Source organism: Antechinus flavipes, chromosome 3, assembly GCF_016432865.1.
Source record: "Antechinus flavipes isolate AdamAnt ecotype Samford, QLD, Australia chromosome 3, AdamAnt_v2, whole genome shotgun sequence".
Lineage (NCBI taxonomy): Eukaryota > Metazoa > Chordata > Mammalia > Dasyuromorphia > Dasyuridae > Antechinus > Antechinus flavipes.
Genome location: NC_067400.1, coordinates 330,239,771 through 330,263,404, shown reverse-complemented (window position 1 = coordinate 330,263,404; position 23,634 = coordinate 330,239,771). Strand labels below are relative to the sequence as shown.

Genomic DNA, 23,634 nt, shown 5'->3' with positions numbered 1-23,634 from the left:
GAAACATGTGCAAGTACTAATTGCTGACCTCAGAAAGACTTTTTGTAGACTGTTTTAGATATGTCAATACTAAATATAGGTTTTAGCACACTGATTATTCAAAAGACCCTACAGGAAAACTAAGTGGGCAGGGGAAATGAGTTGTTACAAAGATAGTCTTAATGACATGTGCTTGCAGTCTTTCTTCCCCCCTCTTACCTTCATTAAAGGTTTCCATACTGCATGATCCTGAAAACTGGTTCGAAGCTGCTGCACAGACCTGGATAAACTGTGCAAACATCTACAAAGAATAATCAAAATTAGCTTCACATGAGGATTAAACCTTTACTTTTCAAACATAAAAATTAGGGGGGTTCATAAATATTTATATACTGCAGATAACACATATATTAGTCTTTAACCACTTCAGAACACTTCAAGTACTTTCTCCATTAATGTTACATACTGCATTTATAAGTTTATGGTCAGTTCATTTGGTTTCTTACTTCATGAAGGACCAGAAAGTTAACTGAATTAAATATACTGCAAGTGATTTTTATTCAGACCATTAAAACTCATACCTGACTGCAGCTAACCGCACCTTGATACTAGACTCAGACAAGCCATTCACAATTCGGTCCATCATATTTTCAGTCTCAATGATCTGGAGAAAAAGGTTAATTCTGCATAAATAACAACATGAAGTTGACAATTTACTTAATGCTTGTAAGTGTTAGTAATTTTTCCTCCCTCCTCCCTTTTTTAAACTGCCATTACAATTTAAATGCTGCTTTTTTGGTAAAAGTTTTTACCTTATATACAGCAACCTTGTACTGGACCTGGGCAACACATCAGAAAGGTACATCTACCGATTATGAGCATTTACCATCATAAATCATAGACACAGAGAAGGCTTTGTTTTTAGAAAAATAAAAACACTTAAGACAATAAATAGCATGAAGAAAACATAGACATTTCACTTATAACCATCTAAGACAATTAAAAAAAAGTAAATAATGGAAAATGACTTCTAGTTTGGTGAATTACTATTAGACCAACAAATATGAAAGGGAACAAACAACATAGACTCTCCAAAGAGATTTAAGATTCCTACCCAAGCCATCCTGCTGAGTGGGAAGATTTTCTAACTTTGATCAGTAGTTTATTTTCTTCTTGACATTTAAACCAAGCATATGTTTTAAAAATTAACTACTGTCTTCTTTCACTGAAGCCCTTAATCCAGTTGAATACCTGGAAAATACTAACTATAACTTCTGCAAAAGTATTTACCACAGTCTTTTATAAGGAGGGTAATTCACACCTTACAAAAGGTAAACTATTGTCCCCAATAATTTTAGTTAAAAGAGTGGGAACATTTAATTCATGGTGCGTATGACTGAGAAGCTGGTTCATGTCTTGATGGGGTAGTAGGAGGCAGGGTGGGAGTAACAGAACATTCAAGGCATACATACACAAAGAGATAGGACTATCACAGACTCATAGAATGTTATATCTAGAAGAAGACTTAATGTCCTATTCCTTTACTTTGCAGATTTTGAATTGAGGGTCAGCCTGGTGAGGTGATTTGCCCAAGGTTAAGCAGGTGGTTAGTGACAGAAAGAGCTTGGATCCACCACTTTTCCTATACTCTTCATTGTATAGGTAGAAGTAAAATAGCTACCAGTTGAATAGGATAAACCCAAACTTCACCTAAGATTTGGAAACCAACCCTTAAGACCTAGTCAGATAACATATTAAGTATATGCTAGAAGATAGGGATACCAGGAAAAGAGATGCACCAATATTTTATGACTCCAGCGGGCACATGAGGGCCCTTATATTCTTTTTTACCTTAGTGTTGGCAAATAGTTTTAAATACCAGGAAATACTCTGCATGTTGTCACCTTTCCTTTTCTGTAAAGGAAAAGACGTTGGAGGAGACTGAGCAAATTTCTGATACTGGGAAAACACGTTTCTTGTTTGAAAAATCATTCTCACATTTACAGTGAGTTATAGGACATTTTTATTCTTCCTTGGGGATCTCAAACTAAACATATCTAAAACACACCAAAATTTCTCCCTAAACAGCATGCTGCCAGTCTCCAAACATTGAAACAAGCTGATTCCTCTCTCCCTCAATATCCAGTAACCAAATTTTATGCATTCTTCCATTATAGTATCATTTATACCCATTTATTATTTTCCTCTTTTACTTGTTATCACCTTAATTCAAGCCCTTGTCACTTGATGACAAGACAGATTATTAATTAAATTCCCAGACTATAATCTCTTAATTCATTATGTATAAGGAACCAAAATAAATTTCTGAAAACAACTTTACCATTTTATTCATCTGCTAGAAAATGTTTAATGGTTCCCCACTGCCCTGTGACAAAGTCAAAACTTTAGTCTGGCACTACAATTTAGTTCTAATTTACTATCCTGGAATTATCTCACACTATTTTCTTCATATACTCTATATTCTCGTATAGACAATCTATTTCTTAAGTATTCTAGCCTCAAATAAGTGCGTATGCTATATAAACCCAGAAGAATACTTATTATATTCTAAAAATTTCCCACATTTTCCCGTTATCCCTGATCCTTTTTGCCACCACCACTCATTAAAACAACAACAATAACAACAACACAAAAAACAACAAACAACAACAACAAAAACAACAAAAAATCTACCACCCCCACCCCAGTATCTATTACATATTAAGATACTGTTCTTGGTGTTAGAGTGAAGTACAACTTAGTATATATTAACTCCCTTTCTGCAGAGTTCATAATCTAATTGAACAGCTGGGTTCTGAAAAAGTCAATGGTTTAAGGACTACAAAAGTCAGAGAGAAAGAAGGCTGCCTTAAAATAGGAGGCCAAGTCTATATTGTTGAAAAATCTAGAATTGGAGAATGGCAAAGGGCTTGCCAATGGAGGTTAAGAAAAAAGTGCTTTATCTGCAAAAAGCTGGATATTCCCCAAACTTAAAACTTTCAGTACTACAGACAAGAAATCAATAAGATTGCTTCCTGGAAATAATAACTGGAGTATGATGTCAAAGGGACTGAAATATGGATGAATTTAAAAGGGTTAACTTTTTTAGCTATAATAACTTAAGTGTGACTACTGTAAAACCTGTAGGGTTTGTTTGAGAACTAGGGGGAAAAGGTAGAAGAAAATTTAAAGCCCTCATTTGGGGAATTAGAATTTTCTCTCTCTCTCTTTTTTTTTTAAAGCTGGATCCATTCAGAAATAAAAGAAATATGTTTAAAGGCAGATAGTTTGACAAAAAGGAGGTTGGATTTGGAGTCCAAGGACTTGGTTTGAATCTCAGCTGTGTTACATACCATCTGTATAGTTGTGGATAAGATACTTCACCTTTCCGGGCTATCTAATTTGCAAAATGCTTGGATTGGACCAGCTAATTTCTAAGATCCTTCATATTAGTCTTATTACATTAGGAATGGTTGGCACTTTTTTGTATCCATCTTTAGACCTGACAGGATAAGGGAGAAAGAAAGCGGGGCCAGATATGGGTAATAACTAATTAAAGACATAGAACTCCCTCACCTAAATTTTATACTCTGAAGACCCAACAACAACAGATAAAACAAAGATGTTTCTGATGTTGGCCCAATTTCAAATGCTTTTTAGGGAAATTTACCCAAGATCCCTTGCAGCCATGAGACTGAAACTAGTAACAGGAATAATATTGACACCATCATATAGTTGTATAATTCTTTATAATTTTTAAAGTGTTTTCACATATATTACTTCACTGAGTTTATAACTGTCACGAGAAATAGCTAGAGTAGATATCTTTGCTCCTATTTAAAAAAAAAAAACTTTATAACTAAAAATTATTGCTGTCATTAAAAACAACAACAACAAAAACCTTATTCCTGTCCCAATCCCTTTGCCCAGCAGAGTCTTCTAACAAAGAAATAGTCAAGAAAAGCAAAGGGACACAAAGATAGTGCCTGACAGTATTATTCTCATTTAAAGATAAGGGAAAAGAAGCTCAGAATTTATATGGCTAACTCAAGGTTGCCCAACTAGAAGGGTTGCCAAAGTTAGATCTGAGGTTTCCTAACTTAGTCCAGTACTTTTCACAGTAAATAAATATACAACCAATTTGATGATTCCTGTACTCTGCACTGAAAGAAAAAAATAGTACAGTACAGGACATTCTAGGACAGAAGATGATTACCTTGTCAGTACCTTGGCTTCCTTAATAGTATTATCATTCAATTTTGACCAAACCATTCAGTTCTAGAAGGATTATACAGTGGCAACTATCATAGAAACAAATGCATATCCTACTACCTAAATAAGTTCTTCAAACTAACAGCATGGTAAAGTAAATTCCACTTTAAATTGATCTACAGCTCTCTAGCACTCACAGAATTAACAGAATTAGATACTTAGCTAATAAAAACCTTTTATCTGTTTTCTAAAAACCCAATGATTTATTGTTATTACCATTACTAGTATCAATAATGATAATGATGATGATGATGAAAACTGAGAGGTATGATATGACTGAAAGAAAACTAGCTTTGAAGTCAGCAGAACCTAGAGTCAAATTCAGCCATTGACACATATTAGTTGTGGGATCCTGGACAAGTTTCTTACAACTGTAAGTTGTGAAAAAAATTGCAAAATTGCAGCTCATGGAGAAGTTTCCTCACTAGAGAACTCCTTAATGAAATCACAGATCTAGATTAACAATAACAACAATAGTGTCACATAATATTTTAAAGTTTCAAGGGACTTCACATACATTATCATCTTTGAGCAACCATGTGTGGGAGAAGGTATCAGAAGTATTAAGCTCTCCATTTTACAAATGAGGAAACTGGGCTTCCAAAAGGTTAAATGAGTTACCAAGTGCAATCTGAACTGAGGCCTTTCTGAATTGCACTCTTGCTCTACTTAGCATTGAAAGGCTTCATGAAGGAAACAGCATTTGAGCTAAGTTTTGAAGAATATTGCTGTTTTAATTTGACTTGCCCTAAGTTATATTTTCAGATTTTGGGGACATGGAAAAATTTTCTTTGGGACAACACAAAAAGAGTATATTATGAGGTGGGAATTTCCTAAATCAAAGAGATGCAAGCCTTCTTCTTGAGATTACAAGGATATAGTCACAGATTTATACTGAATTAAGGTTCCCAGACAACTCTCCTCAGCACCCTATTCAATGCCAAATCCAAGAAGGTATCTTACATTATTGAATAAGAGGCCTGATAGCTTAAAAGGTAAATCTAAGAAGAGAGACTATGTGCCCATTTTCTTATTCTCTCTCCTTTTTTTCTTCCTTCCTCCCTTCCTTTCTCCTTTCTTCCATGATTCATTTCATAAATTCCTTTTATAGAGGGTTGTAATATTATTACTATAAGATCAGAATGTAAATGGTCAAATTTATAAATTTCTAATAAATTCCTAAAAAGGAAGCAAAAAATCCAGAGGCAGAAATCTAAAATTAAAAACAAAACTACAAAGTGCTTGAAAGAAGAGGCTATTTTTGTCTGTTTATATTCTCAGAACTTAGCCACAATGCCTGGCAAATAAAAGACATCTAACAAATACTTGTTGAATTGTTGAACTGCAAGTCTAGTAATCTTATGAAATTTGGATAATTCACATCCTTTCATCTTTGAAAGCAGGTAATACAAGTTCTGAAATAGTTTGATAATGATACATAATGCTGTAAATGCAAAATGTTACCAATACCCTCCTCCTTCTAAAGCTAGATAACCCAAGACCTTTAAAGAGTTAAAAACAAAGAATGATTTTTTTTGTACATTGTAACTAGACAGAGGAAGCTTTAAATAATGATTCAAATTCTGTATAATATTTAATGAGAACAGAAACAACATCAAAGTTATAGTGTTGCTAAGAAGCAGCATGGGCAACAAAAGAGGTCTAGCAAAGAGAGTTCAAAACTATGTGTTCAGCTGATTGGGAGGATTCTGGTAGAAATGGAAAATCTAGAAGTCAACAAATCAAGTCCAAGGAGGTCAATTAGGATAAAGTAAAAGTAATACTAGTAAGCCAACCCGAATTCTGATTCTACATAAAGGATGCTAGGCTAGATAGCCAGATAGGAAAGGAAATGAAAAACTACTCAATTTAGGATGCTGCTGATGGGAAAACTAAATACTTGACATTTCTGGGGCCCATTTAAGGGCATCAGGGCTAGTCTTAGGGCTAGTGCTAAGTCACTGGAGAATGATGATGGAAAGCTAGCATTATACAAAGAAAGTATTTGCTTTGAGAGAATACATAGAGATTTGGTTACAGTGATGAGAAAAATGCAAATCTGATGGGTTAGCATACAGAATGGGATTAAAAGTCTTTCATAACTATTTTTGCTGGTATTTATGCTGAGGGAAAAAAAGGTCAGGAGGGAAGGCACCAGGACCTGGATTACTTTAGTCACAGGTTATGGTTCAAAGCCTATGTGGGGCTTGTTATTTCCAAAATAACCAAACACAGACTAGGAGACTTAATTCTGATGCTCTCAAGTATTTTTAATAGCAAGTCCTTTCTGCTGCCCATACAAAATAATTTAAGTTGTTTTTTATGCTGAACAAGACTGTAGGTGATCCTGAGCCCAAAAAACTTAGTCCTTGTTTGAGGTCATAAAAGCAGCACCTGAAGGAGTTAAAGAGTCTACTTTAAGCTTCTCTCTAGGAGATCCTTCAGTTAAATTACAACAAAAGATACTTACTGCAACTTGTAGGACTGCTAAGATTTGGCAGAAGTTGGCAAATGATGGTATGCAGAGGTGAAGGGGAGGTATTAAAAATGACTTCAAGGTTTTGTGCCTGGGCGTTTCAGATGGAAATAGTGCTATCAACCAAAATAGGATAGTTAGAAGAAGAAATAGGGAGGAAAGGGGATAGTGGTCAGGGAATTGCAAGTAAAATAATGAAGAGTATTATGAGTAGACATAAAATATGCTGGGGATCATGTCACAGCACTCTATGATGTATACTCTTACCTTTGAGGTTCTAGTTTGTTGGGGGGTGGTAACTAGAGTGCAAAACTTGAATAGATCTGCTCAGAGTACCAATCAGCTTTCAAGAATCACATCGTCCTGATTTTTCAAATAAAACAGTTGTCCCCAAGACTTCTTTAGACTTGAGTATCTGTTAAATACTATATATATATTTCTGTCTCTACTCACCATGTGGCAAAAGGGAGGGGATATGGTAGAATTCAAGGCACAGACACATATCATCATCTATAGTAAAATGAGCTTTCAATTGGTCCACCCATCCTAGAAAGCAATGTAGAATTATGCAAGGAAATTCACTAAATCATTTATGTTCTCTAATTCAGTGATCCTACTCTATAATGTCAATGACAGAAAGGTCTCATGTATAACAAAATATTCATAGAAGAACTGTCTGTAGTAGCAAAGGAGCGAAAACAATCAATTGAAGAATGGCTTAATAAGTTGTAGTACAGGAATGAAATATATTACTGTGACTTATGAAATAACAAAGTGAAGAATTCACAGAAACATGGGAAGATGTTTAGAGCAATATAGAATGAAGAAAGCAGAATCAAGAGAATTCCATACATAAATGTAAATGGTAATCATGCTAATGAGTAAACCGATGAACTGTCAGGAGCTATTCCAAGTCCTAAAGAACTAATAGATACCTTTCTCCTCTCAAAAGAAAAAGGATGACTAAACACATGGAATGTCATATATATCCCTGTCAGACAAGGTCACTTCATCAGATGGCTTTGGTGCAAAAACAAACAAACAAAAAGAGCAAAAAACCAAACCAAACCAAAAAACAGGCACGCCATATGATGCCTATAGGCTGCCTTCTCTTAGTAAATATACTTGACATTCTTGGGCTATCAGGGCACAGAGCATGTGCAGAAGACTGTCCTACCTAGCTATTGTTAGTTGCCCACAATAAAGTCAGTGGGTTGAGACATTCTAAAGGATAAAACAGACGAGCTGAGCTTAGTCAAGCATGACTTAATTATATAAGAACTTCATGAAAATGAGGAAAGGAAACTAATCATTCTGATAGTAACTAAGGAGGGACTTTAAATAATGTCAAGCATTTAATTAACTATTTTGGTTTGATTTAAATGGACCAAATCTAAGATGTATGCAAGCCCACCAATCCCAGGAAGGACTTTCAAAATTAGAAAGACTAGGACAACCACTCATGAATGGTTTCATGAAAATGGAATATACTAAGGCAGTGAGGTGGTACAGTGGATAGAGCATCAGCCCTGAAGTCAGGAGCACCTGAGTTCAAATCTAGCCTCAGATACTTACTACTTCCTAGCTGTGTGACCTTGGGCAAAGTCACTTAACCCCAATTGTCTCAGGGGAAAAAAAAAAGAATATACTTCCTGCTAGTTTTACAGTAATAGTCTTTGTAAAAATAATGGCACCAATTTTGATAAATGAGTACTACCCAAATAATAGTAAGTGATTAGGCAAGGGATGAACTCTTTCATAACCTTTAGATGTTGATAGTTAGACTACACTAAAACTCCTACAGTTTTTGTCAAAGAATTTTATCTTGGAACAGGTGTCATATGACTTCAGATCCTATCAAGTGCAGGGGCACCAGATGATCCAGCTAGGTAGCTGTAATATCTTGCATGGTTTTAGGTCTCTATGAAGGGCTGTCACTGCAAAGCTAAAGGACTTGAAGAGGATATGGTCTAGTGAATTCTTTGACAAAACAATAGCAACTATAGGAGGTGGGAGTCTGCTTGCTTCAGTTTTTCTTGGGAGATAAAAATAGTTAGCATTTCTATAATGCCAACTGTGTGATAGACATTGTGCTAAGTATTTTATAAATAGTATTATTTAATCCTCACAACAATACTTGGAGGTAGGTAATATTATTTTTCTCACTTCATAGATAAAAAAAATTGAGACAAACAATTGTTAAATGACTTACCCAATGTCATACGGTTATTAAGTATCTGAGGCTGGATTTGAATTCAGAGATTCTTCAGCATTCTTACAACAAAGGAAACTGCAACAGGACTTTTAGAATCTGACAGACATTAGCAACTAATATCTAGGAGGTGGAGAAAGTGGTAATGACTTTTGAAATTTTACACCTGGATGTCCAGGAGGTTGGGATGCTATCAATAGAAATAGAAGGTCAGAAAAAAAGGAATAGGAGAGGGTGTGGATATTTAGTTTGAGGCAAGGTAAGAATCTGCTCATACTAGAAAAAGTTGCAATTTCCTTTCCCCTTTCTCCTTCCTAGATATAAAATGGAACCTTGCAAAATTCTTGTGAGCACAAGGATGAGGAACTGAAAATAGACTCAGTGATATAGATACTATGTAAGCAACTTCCTAAAAAGACCTCCTTTCCTGTATTCGAGAATCCTGTAATCCTGTAAATTTACAGGTAAATCTTGTAAATTTAGAGATTCTGATTTGTAGTGAGCCACAATTAAACAGATCATGCTTTACATATATATATATATATGTATGTGCATGTGTATGTATAAATATAAATTAAATAATTTATGAAGTTTTTTCCTCACAATCTTGAGTAAATAGAAGGACCATTGAAGGTTCCAGATACTGTCAGGTTCTCTCATAGAAGATAAGTAGTTTACATAAATGGTTTTCAGAGAAAATGCTCAAAGAAAGTGAGTAAAAATAATCGTAATTTATAGAGCACTTCAGGATTCATAAAGTGCTTCCCATGCATGTCCACAATCTTCACAATAACCCAGTAAAGGACATATAATAGTCTTCATTATTCTCACCTAACAGACGGGGAAATAAAGACTTGGTTGGTTCAGTAACTTGCCTACAGTCACAGTGCCAAACGTTGGAGGTGGGATTTGAATCTAGGCTTTACTGAGTCTGAATCCAGCACTCTGTTAATTTGCCTCAAATTAACTAAGTTAACATCTTAGCCTATACTAGAATAAAAATGAGAAATTTGTTTCCCTCCTCATGTGGAGGTAAAAAGGACACATCACTGGGGCTGGCATTAAGAAGACCTGAGTTCAAAAAATGTCCTAAGATACTAGCTGCATGACTGGTCAAATCACCTAACCTGTTTGCTCAGTTTTCTCATCTGTAAAACAGGGATAACAGCAGCACCTACCTCTCAGGGTTGCTGTAATGTTGAAATCAGTTAATATATGTAAAGTCTTATCACAGTGCAAAGCACACAATAGACATTTAATAAATGCTTATACTCTCATTTTTTCTGCTGCTCCCTTAAGTATTCTAAAGTCATAGCCATTTCTTTTTGAAGTTGGTATTGATAGGATGAAGAAAAGTGCAGGATACAGAAGATTAGAATATTTGTTGAGTTGTCAGACCTTAATTTATATACATTGACTGGATTTGTCTGTAGGTATTTCATGGAAAAGCAGTCTTGGTGAAGAATGAAGTTCACTGGAGGTAGTTTCTGCTGAAGAGAAGTGTCAGAATATCTTGAGGCCAAAAAATTGCCATTTATATTTGTAGCACTTAAGGAGTTGGAAGGGCACTTAAAGTTCATTGAGTCCAATCCCCTCTCCTCTGTCTTCAACTTACATATGAAGAAATAGAGGCCCAGGGGGGTTAAATAACTTGTCCAATGCTTCATAGAAAGCTTGTAATTCATGAAGGACTTAACTCAGGAATGAAACTAATGCTCCTTCCTTTACATCATCCTGTACAATAAGGAAAGATTATACCTCATTTGGAACATAGATACTGCAAAATTATCTGTAACATCAGTCTAGAATCAAAAATGTTCCATAATTTGTCTTTCATTATCTCCTGATTGTAATTGTATAAATTGTTGGGAAAGTGATTTAAAAAGTCAACAGAACTATATTTGTGGAAATTCAACCCACCATGTTTCATTTCACTCCTTTGTTAATCTCACAGTTTATTTTATTTCTGCCTGGTCCATCCTGGCCAAGTCAAAAGGAAGATAAGCCTTTCTCATGATGCATGACACATAATAAAATGTGAAAGATCAGAGACATAAGAGTCTGATCTGTTCCTGTTTCACTTCCTGTTCTGGGTCAGAAACTGACCATGATTTCTGTTTTTCTTTGCTCAATTCACTTTTCCTATTAAAACTGCTGTCATCATGGGATATTCTATTTCTAATATCTAAAATAATAACATAGTTATATCAGAGTGGGTAGGAGCATGGTGTCAAAGAAATATCATAAGCCTTGGTATTAGAGAACCTAGGCTTAACTCAGTTCTTCTATATGCTGCTTATACACCCTGAGAAAGTTATCTTAAAGATGCGCAAAAGGTATCTCTGTGGACAAAGATATCCATCCTCAACTGTAAAATGATAAGGCTGATTAAACTATATAATTCCCAAAGATCCTTCTACTGCTAAAACCTATAAATTTAATGAATGTAGAGGTACATATAACATATATTTTGGAAAGAACTGGCTGTTCTTGTCAAACTTGTTGACAAGAAAACTAAAGAGAGATAATCCTATGTCACAATGTGATATTGGCCCATTCTAATTGATCCCAGACAATAATACCATGTAGGTATTGTTTCTTACCCTCGTGCTACTAGCACCCGATTTCTTCCCCTAGTACCAACTGTGCTGGCAAATACAGAGTATAAAAAACTGGCTAAAACCAAATTGCATAGTATTCCAGAGCACTTCCTATTTTAACTGTAGGATGAATTCAATAAAGTTTTGTTAAACATTGGCTGTAGGTAGAACCATATGCTAGGCATAGGGGAGATATAAAGTAGAAAAGAAAACACTTGCCCCAATAGAGGTAACAACATTACTTTTCCTTCTATAAAAACTAGAATGTCAAAAAGCCCCAACCACATCCTCACTTTTTCATTTGTTTAATTCCAAGCTAAACTTTCCTCAAAATCCAAACACAAGAACCACTATTTTAAGATTACAAATCTAATAGGGGTCCCATTTTCAAAAACTTTTCTTTAAGCATAAAATCTATGTGTTTCTTAGCTGTTTTATTATACAAAAGATTAATAAAAACCACCAACCTAAACAACATGCTTTGTGCTTAAAAACCAAAATTCCTGTTAAGTTTTTCAAGTTGTTTCTCATTTAAACAAATTCTGAAATACTTAATTTCTTATTTTCTTTCAAAAGCATTATATCATGAAAAGCTTATTTTTACTTTTATACTGTAAGAAAAAGGCCCCCAAATTACAAAAGGTTCCAAAACTTCATCCTGTTTTAAGAACTCATTTAAAACACTTACCTTTTATGGGAACCTCAAGGTTCATTTCACTGATTTCAATTCTAAGCTGGAAATGGCCTTAGAGTTCATCTACCACCTTAAAGATGAGGAAACTGAGGCCCAAAGAGGTTAAATGACTTAGCTAAGATCACATAGTTTAGCTAGAAGGGAATGGCAGACATAATCCTAGTCAAGTCTCCTGGCTCCCAGTTGATTATTTTTTTTAACTGATATAACCATTTAGGCAATTACAACACAACCAAAGTATAATGAATACAGATAGATCATAGTGAATCGTATAATTGTTAGAATTTTAAAGAACCTTAGAGATTAGATAAATCCCTACAATTTACAACTGAGGAAACAGGTGCAAAGAATATTACTTGTTCATGGTCACACAGCTAGTTGGTAGCTAAGAACAGAATGGATTTCCCTCATTAAATTATTGGGTAAAAACCTTTAAAAGATCCAAATTATTGCTTTTAAACGTATAGATTAAGTTATAAATTTAATCTTTTTATCTAAATAATATCATTATGGAAGAAAGTCTTGATATATATATATAAAATATTTATACTAGCATTAACCACTTAAGAGGACATGATAAAATAAAAGATAAAAAGTCCTCAACACAATAAAGGGCTGGCCAAGAATTTAATATATTAAAACCATACAATCATAAAATGCTCTTTAACAAGTTAGAGGATATTATGGAGGGCATCTGGATGAGTATCTTTTACAGATTAGAAAAATAACCACTTAAAATTACAAGAATTTGATCTAAAATTCTAGTTATACAAAATTTATACAGTTGTTTAATGTGAAACATAAATCTCTCTGATATTATAAAATATAAAAATATACTTTTTTTAAAATGAAAAATAAGATTTCAGATAAATGACAGCGTATTATTTTGGAAAAGCATGTAACAGGGTTATGTTTATATGCATAAAATAAAAAATTAGAGAGCATTTCGACTCTTCTTTGTTAATTCCTTTATTTAAACAGCTGTCACTTTGTTATAAAAAAATTTAACTACATAATGTTATTTAATCCCAAAGATAACAAAAATATCAGATATTTTAGGAAATAAGTGTGTCACAAAATAAAATATGCATATTCTAAATATGCAAAGACAATTCAGTACTTATAAAATTATGTTAAAACCAAAATTTAAAAAGGGGTAACTTAAAAGTAAAGTTCATTAAAATGCAAATGAAAATTATTCTGTGTTATTTTATCTGAATGTAGTTTGATCTGAAAAACATTTAGATTTTAAAACTTTTGAGTTTTTTGGGTTAAAATTTCCTTTCATAATTCGTCCTTACTGAAATGTATATATTCCTTGTCTTTTTCCTTTGATAGTAATAAAAATTATCAAGTTAAAAAAAATAAAAAAAAAAATCAAATCCATGCAAAATAGTTTATTCCCCTCCCCCATTCCACTGTTATGAAAAAGGGAGTGGCTAGTAGCCCTTTGTCCCTTTTCCATGAAAAACCAGGTGACTTAAAAATAGAAAAGAACTTTCTGGAGCTTGTCTTTACACATAAATATTGTAAAAAGTTGCAGTGGTTTAAAGGCTGAGTTTTTATTCATTTGGATTCAAAAATGAAGGATTTCTCTCCTCATTTTTCTGACTTAGGTAGATCATTAGTAATTGATTTAAATCAATTAAAACAATGAAGATGGAGATGAGTGGGGGGTTAACTATATGTAAGAAAATAGAAGTTTTTTAATGTATAAATTAAAATGTTTCTAATTAGCACTCAAAAGTTGTTTGGGGCATTGAAAGGTTCAGTGAATTAATCAAGGTATTTTAGAGAGTGTGTTAAAGAGTCTGGACTTGGATCCAGAGCTATATAACTCAGGTTGGCTCTTTATTCACTAAGTTGTTATTTTTGAGCTCCAATATGAATATTTTCATTCATATATATATATATATAGATATAACACACATATCTATATATATATCCACACACATAAATCAAAGGTATTTCATCAAATTGGAATTTAACATTAAACAAATACAGCTTATTTTACAAAACAGAACTGATATACAGAAAGTCATTTTTTAAGGTATCAATTATGTTTTCTAATTTGCTCCTGATATAATAAAAATGATTCACATTAAGAACAGCAAATCTTTTAAAGCACACATTTAAAAACAAAAACAATAATATTTTGATTGAGATTAATATTTAAAGCAAGTAAAAAAAAATACAAATACTGTACCAGAAAATTGTGTTCCCTTCAGCCTAGATCCAAGTGAGAAGCAGATGCACCCTTGTGGGCTGGCCCTCGTTTCATACACAGATATTTCCTTTAAATCTTTTAGATTTCTCATTCTACTTCAGGTACAATGTAACCCCTTATTGACATCATCACAGTTTATACTTTTCCACAATTTAAATTTTATATTCTGTACTCATGAAATTTCCCATTTTGCTGTCCAGAAAATAAGACCTAAAAGTTCTTTACAAAAGTTGTCAATGGGCACATACTTCCTGCTTTAGAGATTTCTGCAAGTATTGGTGAACAGCTAAGGTTTACTCTCTACCCTAAACTGAAAAAAGTGCTTAATTTCTTTGAGGGTGGCTTTTGGGTTCGTTGATGTCCTTATTCCACTAAGAAGGAATTTTCTTGAGAATTTTCTTTGTTCTCCATGACAAGAAAAGCCAGCAATTACCACTTTATCCAATATTTGCAATGCCTTTTATTGTTATTAAAGACAAATAATTTCCCACAATTTGCTCCGTCTTGATAGTCTACACACACACACACACACACACACACACACACACACACACACACACATTTTAAAATTATTTTTAAAATTCTAAAGTTATGATGTGATCCTCAACAGGAATTTTTTGTCTGATGCACTGTTCCTTGCATTTGATGAGTTCTTCTTACTGTTCTTAATTATAAAACTAAATATTTCTGTTCTATTTAAGGATGTTATAATATTAAAGAATTTGTTCATTTTTTTGGACACATTTTAAAGTTCTTCATACTAATGAGGGGGAAAAAGACATTCCTTTCCCTTTTGGTTCTCTAATAAGCATTAATTGTACATTTCTACCAATATGATAAGAAAAATTAATACTGTAAATATGTCAGTGTGTTCCTGAAAACTGAGATTTCTTCTGAGCTCTAGTTTAAGCAACTTTCCTGTATGGATTGTCTCAAGTACTACTCTTGCTCATTTATTTGTCCTCTCCCAATATGATGTCCTAAGCTTCCCTTAACCCATTTCTTTGAATCCTATATTATTAAGTCTTCATTTAAAATGAAGGACAGGTACTAATACCTCACAATCTAAACTATATTCCCTAAGATAGCCAAGCCACACTGGTACTGGCTCAGATATGGTTCTTTTGTTTCTCCTTTTTATCATAGATGCAGCATATTATTTTTTAAAAAGCCTAATATTCCCAGCTCTTTCCCATAGCAAAATGTCCTCATTTTTACCATAAAGTGCTATGACAATTTAGAAATTTATAAAAGGTTAAAAAAAAGTTAAAAAATATCAAGATAAAACAACAGCATCCTTCTATACAGTGAGACATCATGTAAATTAAAGAAATTGGTTTCTAAGATATTTTTTCTTTAATTTTCTATGTCTGTAGACTTTGTTTCAATTAAGTGGGGCACACCTTCAAAACATCTAGACTCTTATCACTGACAACAACAAATCCAACCCTCAGTCTGTTTAGTTTTATTAGTCTTCAGGAAACACAAAGTATCATTTATAGCTGTAAAGGCAAAAATGTAACATAGCTTTAAAAATTTTTTAGGAACAACTCTTAAAAAGTCACAAAATGGGATGGCTTTCCCCTAAAATAAAGGGCCTATAGTTCTTCTGATATATAGTATTTTTCCCACTGTGAGTGTATATGTGTGTGTGTGTGTGAGAGTGTGTGTGTGTGTGTGTGTGTGTGTGTGTGTATTTCTCTACAATTTTTCAACTCTGTCCCTTTTCTTATTTTTCTCCCATTATTTGAAATGTATTGAAAAAGCCTTGATGGAATTTGGAAACACAGATTTAAGGCTGGGCTGTGAAATTTGCTAGATAAATCACTTAACCTCTATTGTGCTTTAGTATTCTCATTTGAAAGGGAGTTGTAATGATACTTACATTGCTAATACTACCTACACCACAGAGAGATGTCATAAGAAAAGTGTTTTATAAAATTTAAAGTCCTAAATAAACTGTGAGATGATATTGTTATTCTGTGTCCTGCCCCTATTTAACTGATCATTGTAATTATGTAGCCCTGTAATATATATTTCACTATTTATCATACTTACTTAAAATAGTGCTCTTTCCACACCCCCCTCCCTGCCAATTCTTAATTTGTAAGCAGATCAGTGCATCATTTTATATTTGTCTCTCTTGAAAAGGAAAAAAAAAAACAACCCTCAATTATCTTGCTTTCAAATGCTGTTCCCTCTGTGGTTCTTTGAACTAATTTTTTAAAAAGGTCTCATCCTTGACTAAAGTTAAAATGAGCTCTAAAAATTACCCAGCTTTCAAGAAAATAATATGCAATGTTAAAAAAAATCATATTAAACAATGCTTTCCAGACTATACATGAATAAGAATACAAGTGGTATCAAATAAATAAGCACCTTACAGATAATATAAATAAAAATCTGTCCAAATATAAACTTGAACAAAAATAAAACAGAAACAAATGCATTTAAAAGAATTAATCTATATCATTTATGTATTCAAAATAAGGTTTTACCACTTTCTGAAGTTGATCTCCAAGAAGGTCTCATCATCACAATCATACTATATTTTCCATGTTACAATTTCTCTCTTGGGTAGTTACTATGAACTATCAATTATTTAGAGACTGAAATTCCCAGAAATCACATAATGTATATCATGTAAGAATAGTATAGCATTTGCTTTTCAGCACAGCAAACTACAATTTATAGTTAAAGTTATTCTTTATTTTTTTTCATGTTTCTACAGAAACATTCAAAAATTATCCTTGAAAAGTAGGTGGAGGGAGATATACACAATATACACACAGAATTTTTTTAATAAACTACTATTTAGACTATGTTGCAAATAACACTAAACACATTATGTCACAAATTAAGTCAATAACTTCAAAATAGTGTTTTATTAAGAAAATGAAAAATTATACACAAGTACAAAAAAGGACACCCTATTTTTCTACTGACCCATCTGTCTATCTCCCTTTTAGCCCATAGCATTTCTCTGAAAAACTCTTTTGAAACTTTATCAATGGGCAAAATAATTCTTCAGTTTCCAGGAAGCATATCAGTTTATCAGATCTCATAGGTTTAATACAATTATAAATTTCCTCAATATTTCCCACAATAAAATTTAGAAGTTTGAGGGGTTTTTTTAAAATTTTTAACCAATAATGAAAAACTTGCAGATACTCAAAGTATTGATAAATTTTTAATCCACATTGGTGCCACATAAAGTCCTTGCTTTGGAATACAAAATTTTCCTAATTGCATGTAAGACAAAAGTGTCAAAATTCATAAAGCATATCAAATTTTGATATGGACAGATATTATCACTTAGTTAAGCCTACAGTGAAAGTTTTGCCTTTTGGGTGTTTGGAGATACAAAACTAATTTTTTCAGATTGTCTTTTAAGCACTCTTCTAGTTAAGAAACATTTTATTAATGGTGCCAAATGAAGGTGCACAGAAAACAAAGCATGGTAGTTGTGTCTAATGCTATTATTATTTTATTTTTTTCCCCCAGATGACCCCTCTATGGCCTCATTACATTCTTTTGCTTTAACTATATTCTGGTAACTGTATTCCTCACTATAAATATAAGGATTATAATATATCTCTGAATCATGTAAGTCTTTAGTATGTTTTAAAATATAATAGTAATGAGTCAAAGTACTCTGGATGAATATAACCAAGAAACTACCAAATTCAATAAAAACAGACCGATTTTGAGTCCTTTATATGGATAATAATGAGAGAAGATTTGATTTTTCTCTCTGATGACTAAAAGAGGCCCTGCACAGAGGGTATATCAGATCTCTTTGTGAGTGGTCAGCTCTAGTGTCTTTGCTTGTGGAGCCAAGCCAGAGCTTTACGTTATATTCTTCTTGCCCAGGACCAATAAAGTGAGATTCATGTAGGGCTAAATTGCAACAACAACATGAAAGTGCTAAACATACCATTGAACATTGGTCAGGAGCTTAAAATTTCAGATGACCACTCACTAAACCATGAAATCATCATTCCACAAAGCTTTTATTCACACAAAACTTGCACAGTAGCAAAAAAATTAAAACATAACTAGGCCACATATCAAAGAACAATGTACAATAGGAAACTTGAATTTCTCAATGGTATCAGAAAAAAGTTATTTCCATAAATAACATTTACAATTCTAGTGTTATGTTTTTCAAGGTGTCTGAAGCTTCACAGTGCTAGAATAATTTTCACCAGAACACATGCAAAAAATGTGCAACATGAGAATCCATATTAATGTCACATAAAAGCACACCAGTTATTTGTCATTCCAGCACGTTCATGCCACACTACGTTTCTAAAAACAAAACAAACAAAAAACCCACATCCGGGTCCCATTCATTCTTCAATTATGCTTTTAGTCCCTCTGTTTTATTATAGTCAAACAGTCACTGTTAGTGCTCTTCACCACGCCTTTCAGGATGATGTCACTCCCTGCCTGCTGGCTGTCAGGACTGGGGGACGCCCCTCTCCCAGACTCACCTTCTTCCGGATGTCTTCATCATTAGCTCCAAGGGAGGCATAAAGCTTGAAAGCAGCCTGGCGAAGTTCATGAGCATGCTTTAAATCATGGTCAAGCTAAAGAAAACAAAAACAAAAACAAAATGATCTGTCTCAGATATTTAATGATCTGAAATTTAAAGAAAGCTTATAGATTTGACATGAAAAGAACATAAATCCTAATTTATTAACATTTTAGATGATTTAATTAATCTCAAACAGGCAAAATGAAAATGCTGGTACTATTCGAAAATCTGAGAAACTTTTAGATATATATGACCATTTGCAAAAAATATTAATAAAGAGACAATTTCAATTATCATAGTCATTCTAGCTACTTGCCTAAATTGTAAGTATAGATATCTACTTTGACAATATGATTTCTCTTCAAAGAATATGTTGCTATTTTTCCATATCCATAATGGAATGTCTCACCATGTTAGAAGAAGAATAAAAGGAAAAAGAGTAGGAAGAGAAATAAAGGAGAAAAAAAGAGAGAAAGGGGAAAAAAAGAAGGGTGAATATTATAGGGAACACAAGAATAATATTAGATATTATTTCAGGTGTCTTGTGGTGCCACCTCTGACATAAGATCCTAGATCCAGAGGAAGAATTTGTAGTTGTGATGCTGAAGAAAATTAGAAAAGTTTTTATTTTTATCACCATTGTCATATGTCAGCCCTTGAAAGTCTACCTTGCTTTTTTATTTTCTATCTTTCTTTTGAGAGGTGAGGATGGAGGGAAATACATGGAAGAATTCAGTGAATCTTTATTACTAATTTATTTATATATGTAAATGGAAAAAAATTCTGAGATGTCATCAAGTTATAAAGCTAAAAAAAATGGTAAAACCAGTATTATCAAACTTTTAAAAATTACATATCTACAACTGTTTTAAACTATAATTATAAATTTTAAAAGTATGAAATTTTTATGATTTCTAAAAATTGTCTCTTTCTGTTAAACACAAAGAGAAAAATAAAATATACCCTTTTAATATCAGTAATTGCACTGACTGAACTGGGATACTTGAAGTAATCAGCAAGCATGGCAATTAGGTGATCTGTTATGCTGGCAATTCTTTGTAGTTCAACATCTGGTTCAATCAGATAGGCAAGTGTTTCAGCTCCTTCAACTCGCTCCTCTAGCAATCTCTCCTTACTGCACATTCGAACCAAACAAGGCAAAGTCTGAAAAACATAAGAATTACTTGGATTTTTTTTTTTAAGATAGCAGATGGCTAGTTTTATAAATATCATTCAGATTTTACAGTCAGAATGGTTAAAATTTCCAAACAATGGTTGTGCAAAAATGAATTAGAATTTTTCTTCAGAGTGAGAGCAAATAAAATCATAGCAGTATGGTAGAATTAAGAGAATGATAAGATTTGTCAGAAAAATCTGAGTTCAACTCCTACCTTTGACATTTATTACTAGCATAGCTCTGGGCAATAATAGCTCACATTTATATGGTTTTATGGTTTGCAAAATGTATTACATATATTTCGCATTTTCACAACAACCCTATAAAAGAGCTATTATCGACATTTTGCTGATAAAAAAACTAAACTAAGAGATTAAATACGTGTTAAGATGCACACATATAGTGTTTGAATAGGATTTGAATTTGAGTATTCCTGATAAAGTTTAGCACTTTATCCACTATTTTACTTAACTGCCTCTCTGAGACTCAGTTTTTTCATCTGTAAAATGAAGGGAGTCAACCTAGATAGCCCCTAATAAAGTTTTATATCTATAACCCTACAATGAAAATTAAATCATCTGTATTATTTATGGATTAGAGTTTTCAATGTTAACTTTACTTTAAGTAAAATAGAACTTCATTAATTCAGAAACTTTGATTAGGAAAAAATTTATTATTTTGTTGATGGCTTGAAGGTAACTTCTATATAATGTATAAAATATAGTCACATATGCCATTGAAAGAAAAATGCTGGAATATTTAGTCATGGATATGAAATCACGTCAAATATTTTTAAAGTCTGAAAAAAATGACACATATACAGAGGCAGAGCCAAGATGACAGAGTACTAACTTCCCATAATTCTCCAAAAGGACATTAAAAAACTCCTCAAATCAGATTTTGGAGTTGCAGAGCCAAGAAAAAATCAGAGAGAAACATTAATCTAGTCTAAGATATCTTAGGAGGTCCACATGAAAGATCTAGAACACCTGGCTGGACACAGGCCCAGAGCATGATAGGAACACCAAAAATGGGCCTTGGAAGTAGAAGTGATAATTACAGCAGCAGATTCAGAAGATCTAAGACCAGAGATGATAAATAGTCAGAAAGTGATTAGAGGGGATCCTCTGCTGGCACTGGGTATAGCTGACAGTGACTGGTAACTCTACTGTCCAGACACTTCTCTGGGTCACAGTTCCAGAGAAAATAGGAAGACTTGTGTCAGTCATAAGGGAGCAAGGACCCTACTCTCATTTCCAGGGCCAAGCGAAGAGCTTGTTCTTGTGGCTGCAGAAGAGTGGCAGCCTTTCCTGGGTAAAGACCAGAACAGAGATGAAGAGAACAATGGCAACACCTCTCTCCGGATCACCTCACCTTGAAAGTACCCCAAACTGTTATCTCCCAAGAATTAGCTCTAAAAACAGCAAGATGAAGAAGCCTGAAACTTAGAATGAAGCCTCCTCACTCTCAGATAAGTGAAACTCCACTTTAACATAAAACTAAAAGTCACGAAGTAGGCTAAAAATTAAGAAAACAATAAAGAATTTGAGCATAAAAAGTTTCTATGGTGGCAGGGAGAACCAATACATGACTTAGAGAAAAACAACAATGTGAAAACAGCAAAAATAGAACTTCAAAGTAAAATGCTAATTGGATTAAAAAATTCCCAGAAGTTTAAAAAAAAAGAGGTAAGAGTGATAGAGGTAAAATTGGGAAAAGAAATGAAAGTGATACAAGTAAATTATGAAAGAGAATTAACAGTTTGGTAAAAGAGGCACAAAAAATACTTAAGAAAAGGACTTTTTAAATAGAATTGGAGACTGGGAATAGAAAATGCCATCTGCATCTAGAGAGAGAGAACTAGGGAGAGTGAATGTAGATCGAAATTAGTATTTTCACCTTTGTTTTTTCTCTAGTTTTTTTTTTCTTTTTGATCTGAGTTTTTTGCAATTTATGACAATTTTATGACAAATATGAAAATGTTTAAAAGAATCACATATATTTAACCTATATCAGATTACTTGCTGTCTTGGGCAAAGAGGGCAGGTAACAGAGGGAGGGAGAAAAATAGGAATATTAAATCTTACAAAAATGAATGTTGAAAGTTAAAGAGCTTATATGTATTTGGCAATAAAATACCATTGAAATAAAAAAAAAAAAAAAAGAAAGAAAGAAAGAAACAGAATTGGCCAAATGGAAAAGGAAGTAAAAAGGCTCAATGAAGAAAATCATTTCTTAAAAATTAGAATTGGGCAAGAAAAGGTAATGACTCTATGAGATTAAGAACAAAACACAATTAAAAGAATGGGGGAAAAAAAGAAGAAAATGTGAAATATCTCATTAGAAAAACAACTGACCTGGAAAATAGATCCAGGAGAGATAATTTTAAAATTATTAGACTACCTGAAAGCCATGATAAAAAACAAAAACCACAAACTAAACATCTTTTTTCAAGAAATTATCAAGGAAAATTGACCTAATTTTAGAATGAGAGTAAAATAGAATTTTAAAGAATCCATATATCACCTTCTGAAAGAGATCCCAAAATGAAAATACCTAAGAATATTATTAATAGCCAAATATCACAGTATCCAGGTCAAAAAGAAGAAGATATTCCAAGTAGTGAGAAAAAAAAAAATTCAAATATCATGAAGTCACAGTCAGAAACACAAAAGATTTAATAGTCTTCATGTCAAAGAAGCAGAACACTTGGAATATGATAATGTAGAAGGCAAAGGAACTAAGGTTACAACCAAAAATAACAAACCAAACAAGACGTAACTATAATCCTTCAGAGGAAAAAATAGGTATTTAGGGAAATACAGGACTTCCAAATATTCCTGTTGAAAAGACCACCATAGAGTAGAAACTTGCTCATTAGACAGAAGACTCAAAAGAAGCATAAAAAAGGTAAACATGAAAGAATAATCACAAGGAACTCAATAAAAAATGTTAAGCTGTTTACATTCCTATATAAGAAAATTATATATATACTTTTTGAGAAATTTTTAGGGCAATATTATGTAATATTTTTGCTATAGTTAAAGGCCTTTATCATAGGCTTTGAAATCTAGGAAAAGTATTTCTCACATTTTTATTGTGTCTTGTGTAATATCCAATTTGCCTCTTACTTTTCACAAAGATTTCTGTTTGTACTTACTTCCCTAATCTTTCATTTAAACAAAAACTGTCATCATTTTTCTGTAACCAGTATTTCCATTTTGAGAGACAGCTAGGCAGAGTTACCTATTCTTTAGGTGTTTGTTTATTTTTTAAAGTCTAGCATCTCTGCTGAAAGAACTGGAAAGCACATTAGCAGAAATTAGATTTAGACCAACATTTTATGCCATATGATCTAATAAACTCAAAATAGATATACAACTTGAATGTAAAAAAATAAGAGAGAAGAGAATGAAATGCCAAAAAGAATAGAATGAAATCAAGTACCTCTTAAAAC

The 23,634-nt window shown here is 32.9% G+C and overlaps 1 protein-coding gene across 3 annotated transcripts in view; it reads right to left on the bottom strand.

Moving 5' to 3' along the window:
• ARMC8 (armadillo repeat containing 8) overlaps nt 1-23,634 on the bottom strand; it is a 114,571-nt gene that overhangs the window by 28,485 nt on the left and 62,452 nt on the right. For all 3 annotated transcript variants that reach the window (XM_051985612.1, XM_051985610.1, XM_051985611.1), the window contains 4 exons: nt 19,964-20,164; nt 18,957-19,052; nt 561-643; nt 199-280 (listed from right to left, as the gene is read on the bottom strand). In XM_051985612.1, the coding sequence (XP_051841572.1) occupies nt 199-280; nt 561-643; nt 18,957-19,052; nt 19,964-20,164 (462 nt within the window). The remainder of the gene's footprint in view (nt 1-198; nt 281-560; nt 644-18,956; nt 19,053-19,963; nt 20,165-23,634) is intronic.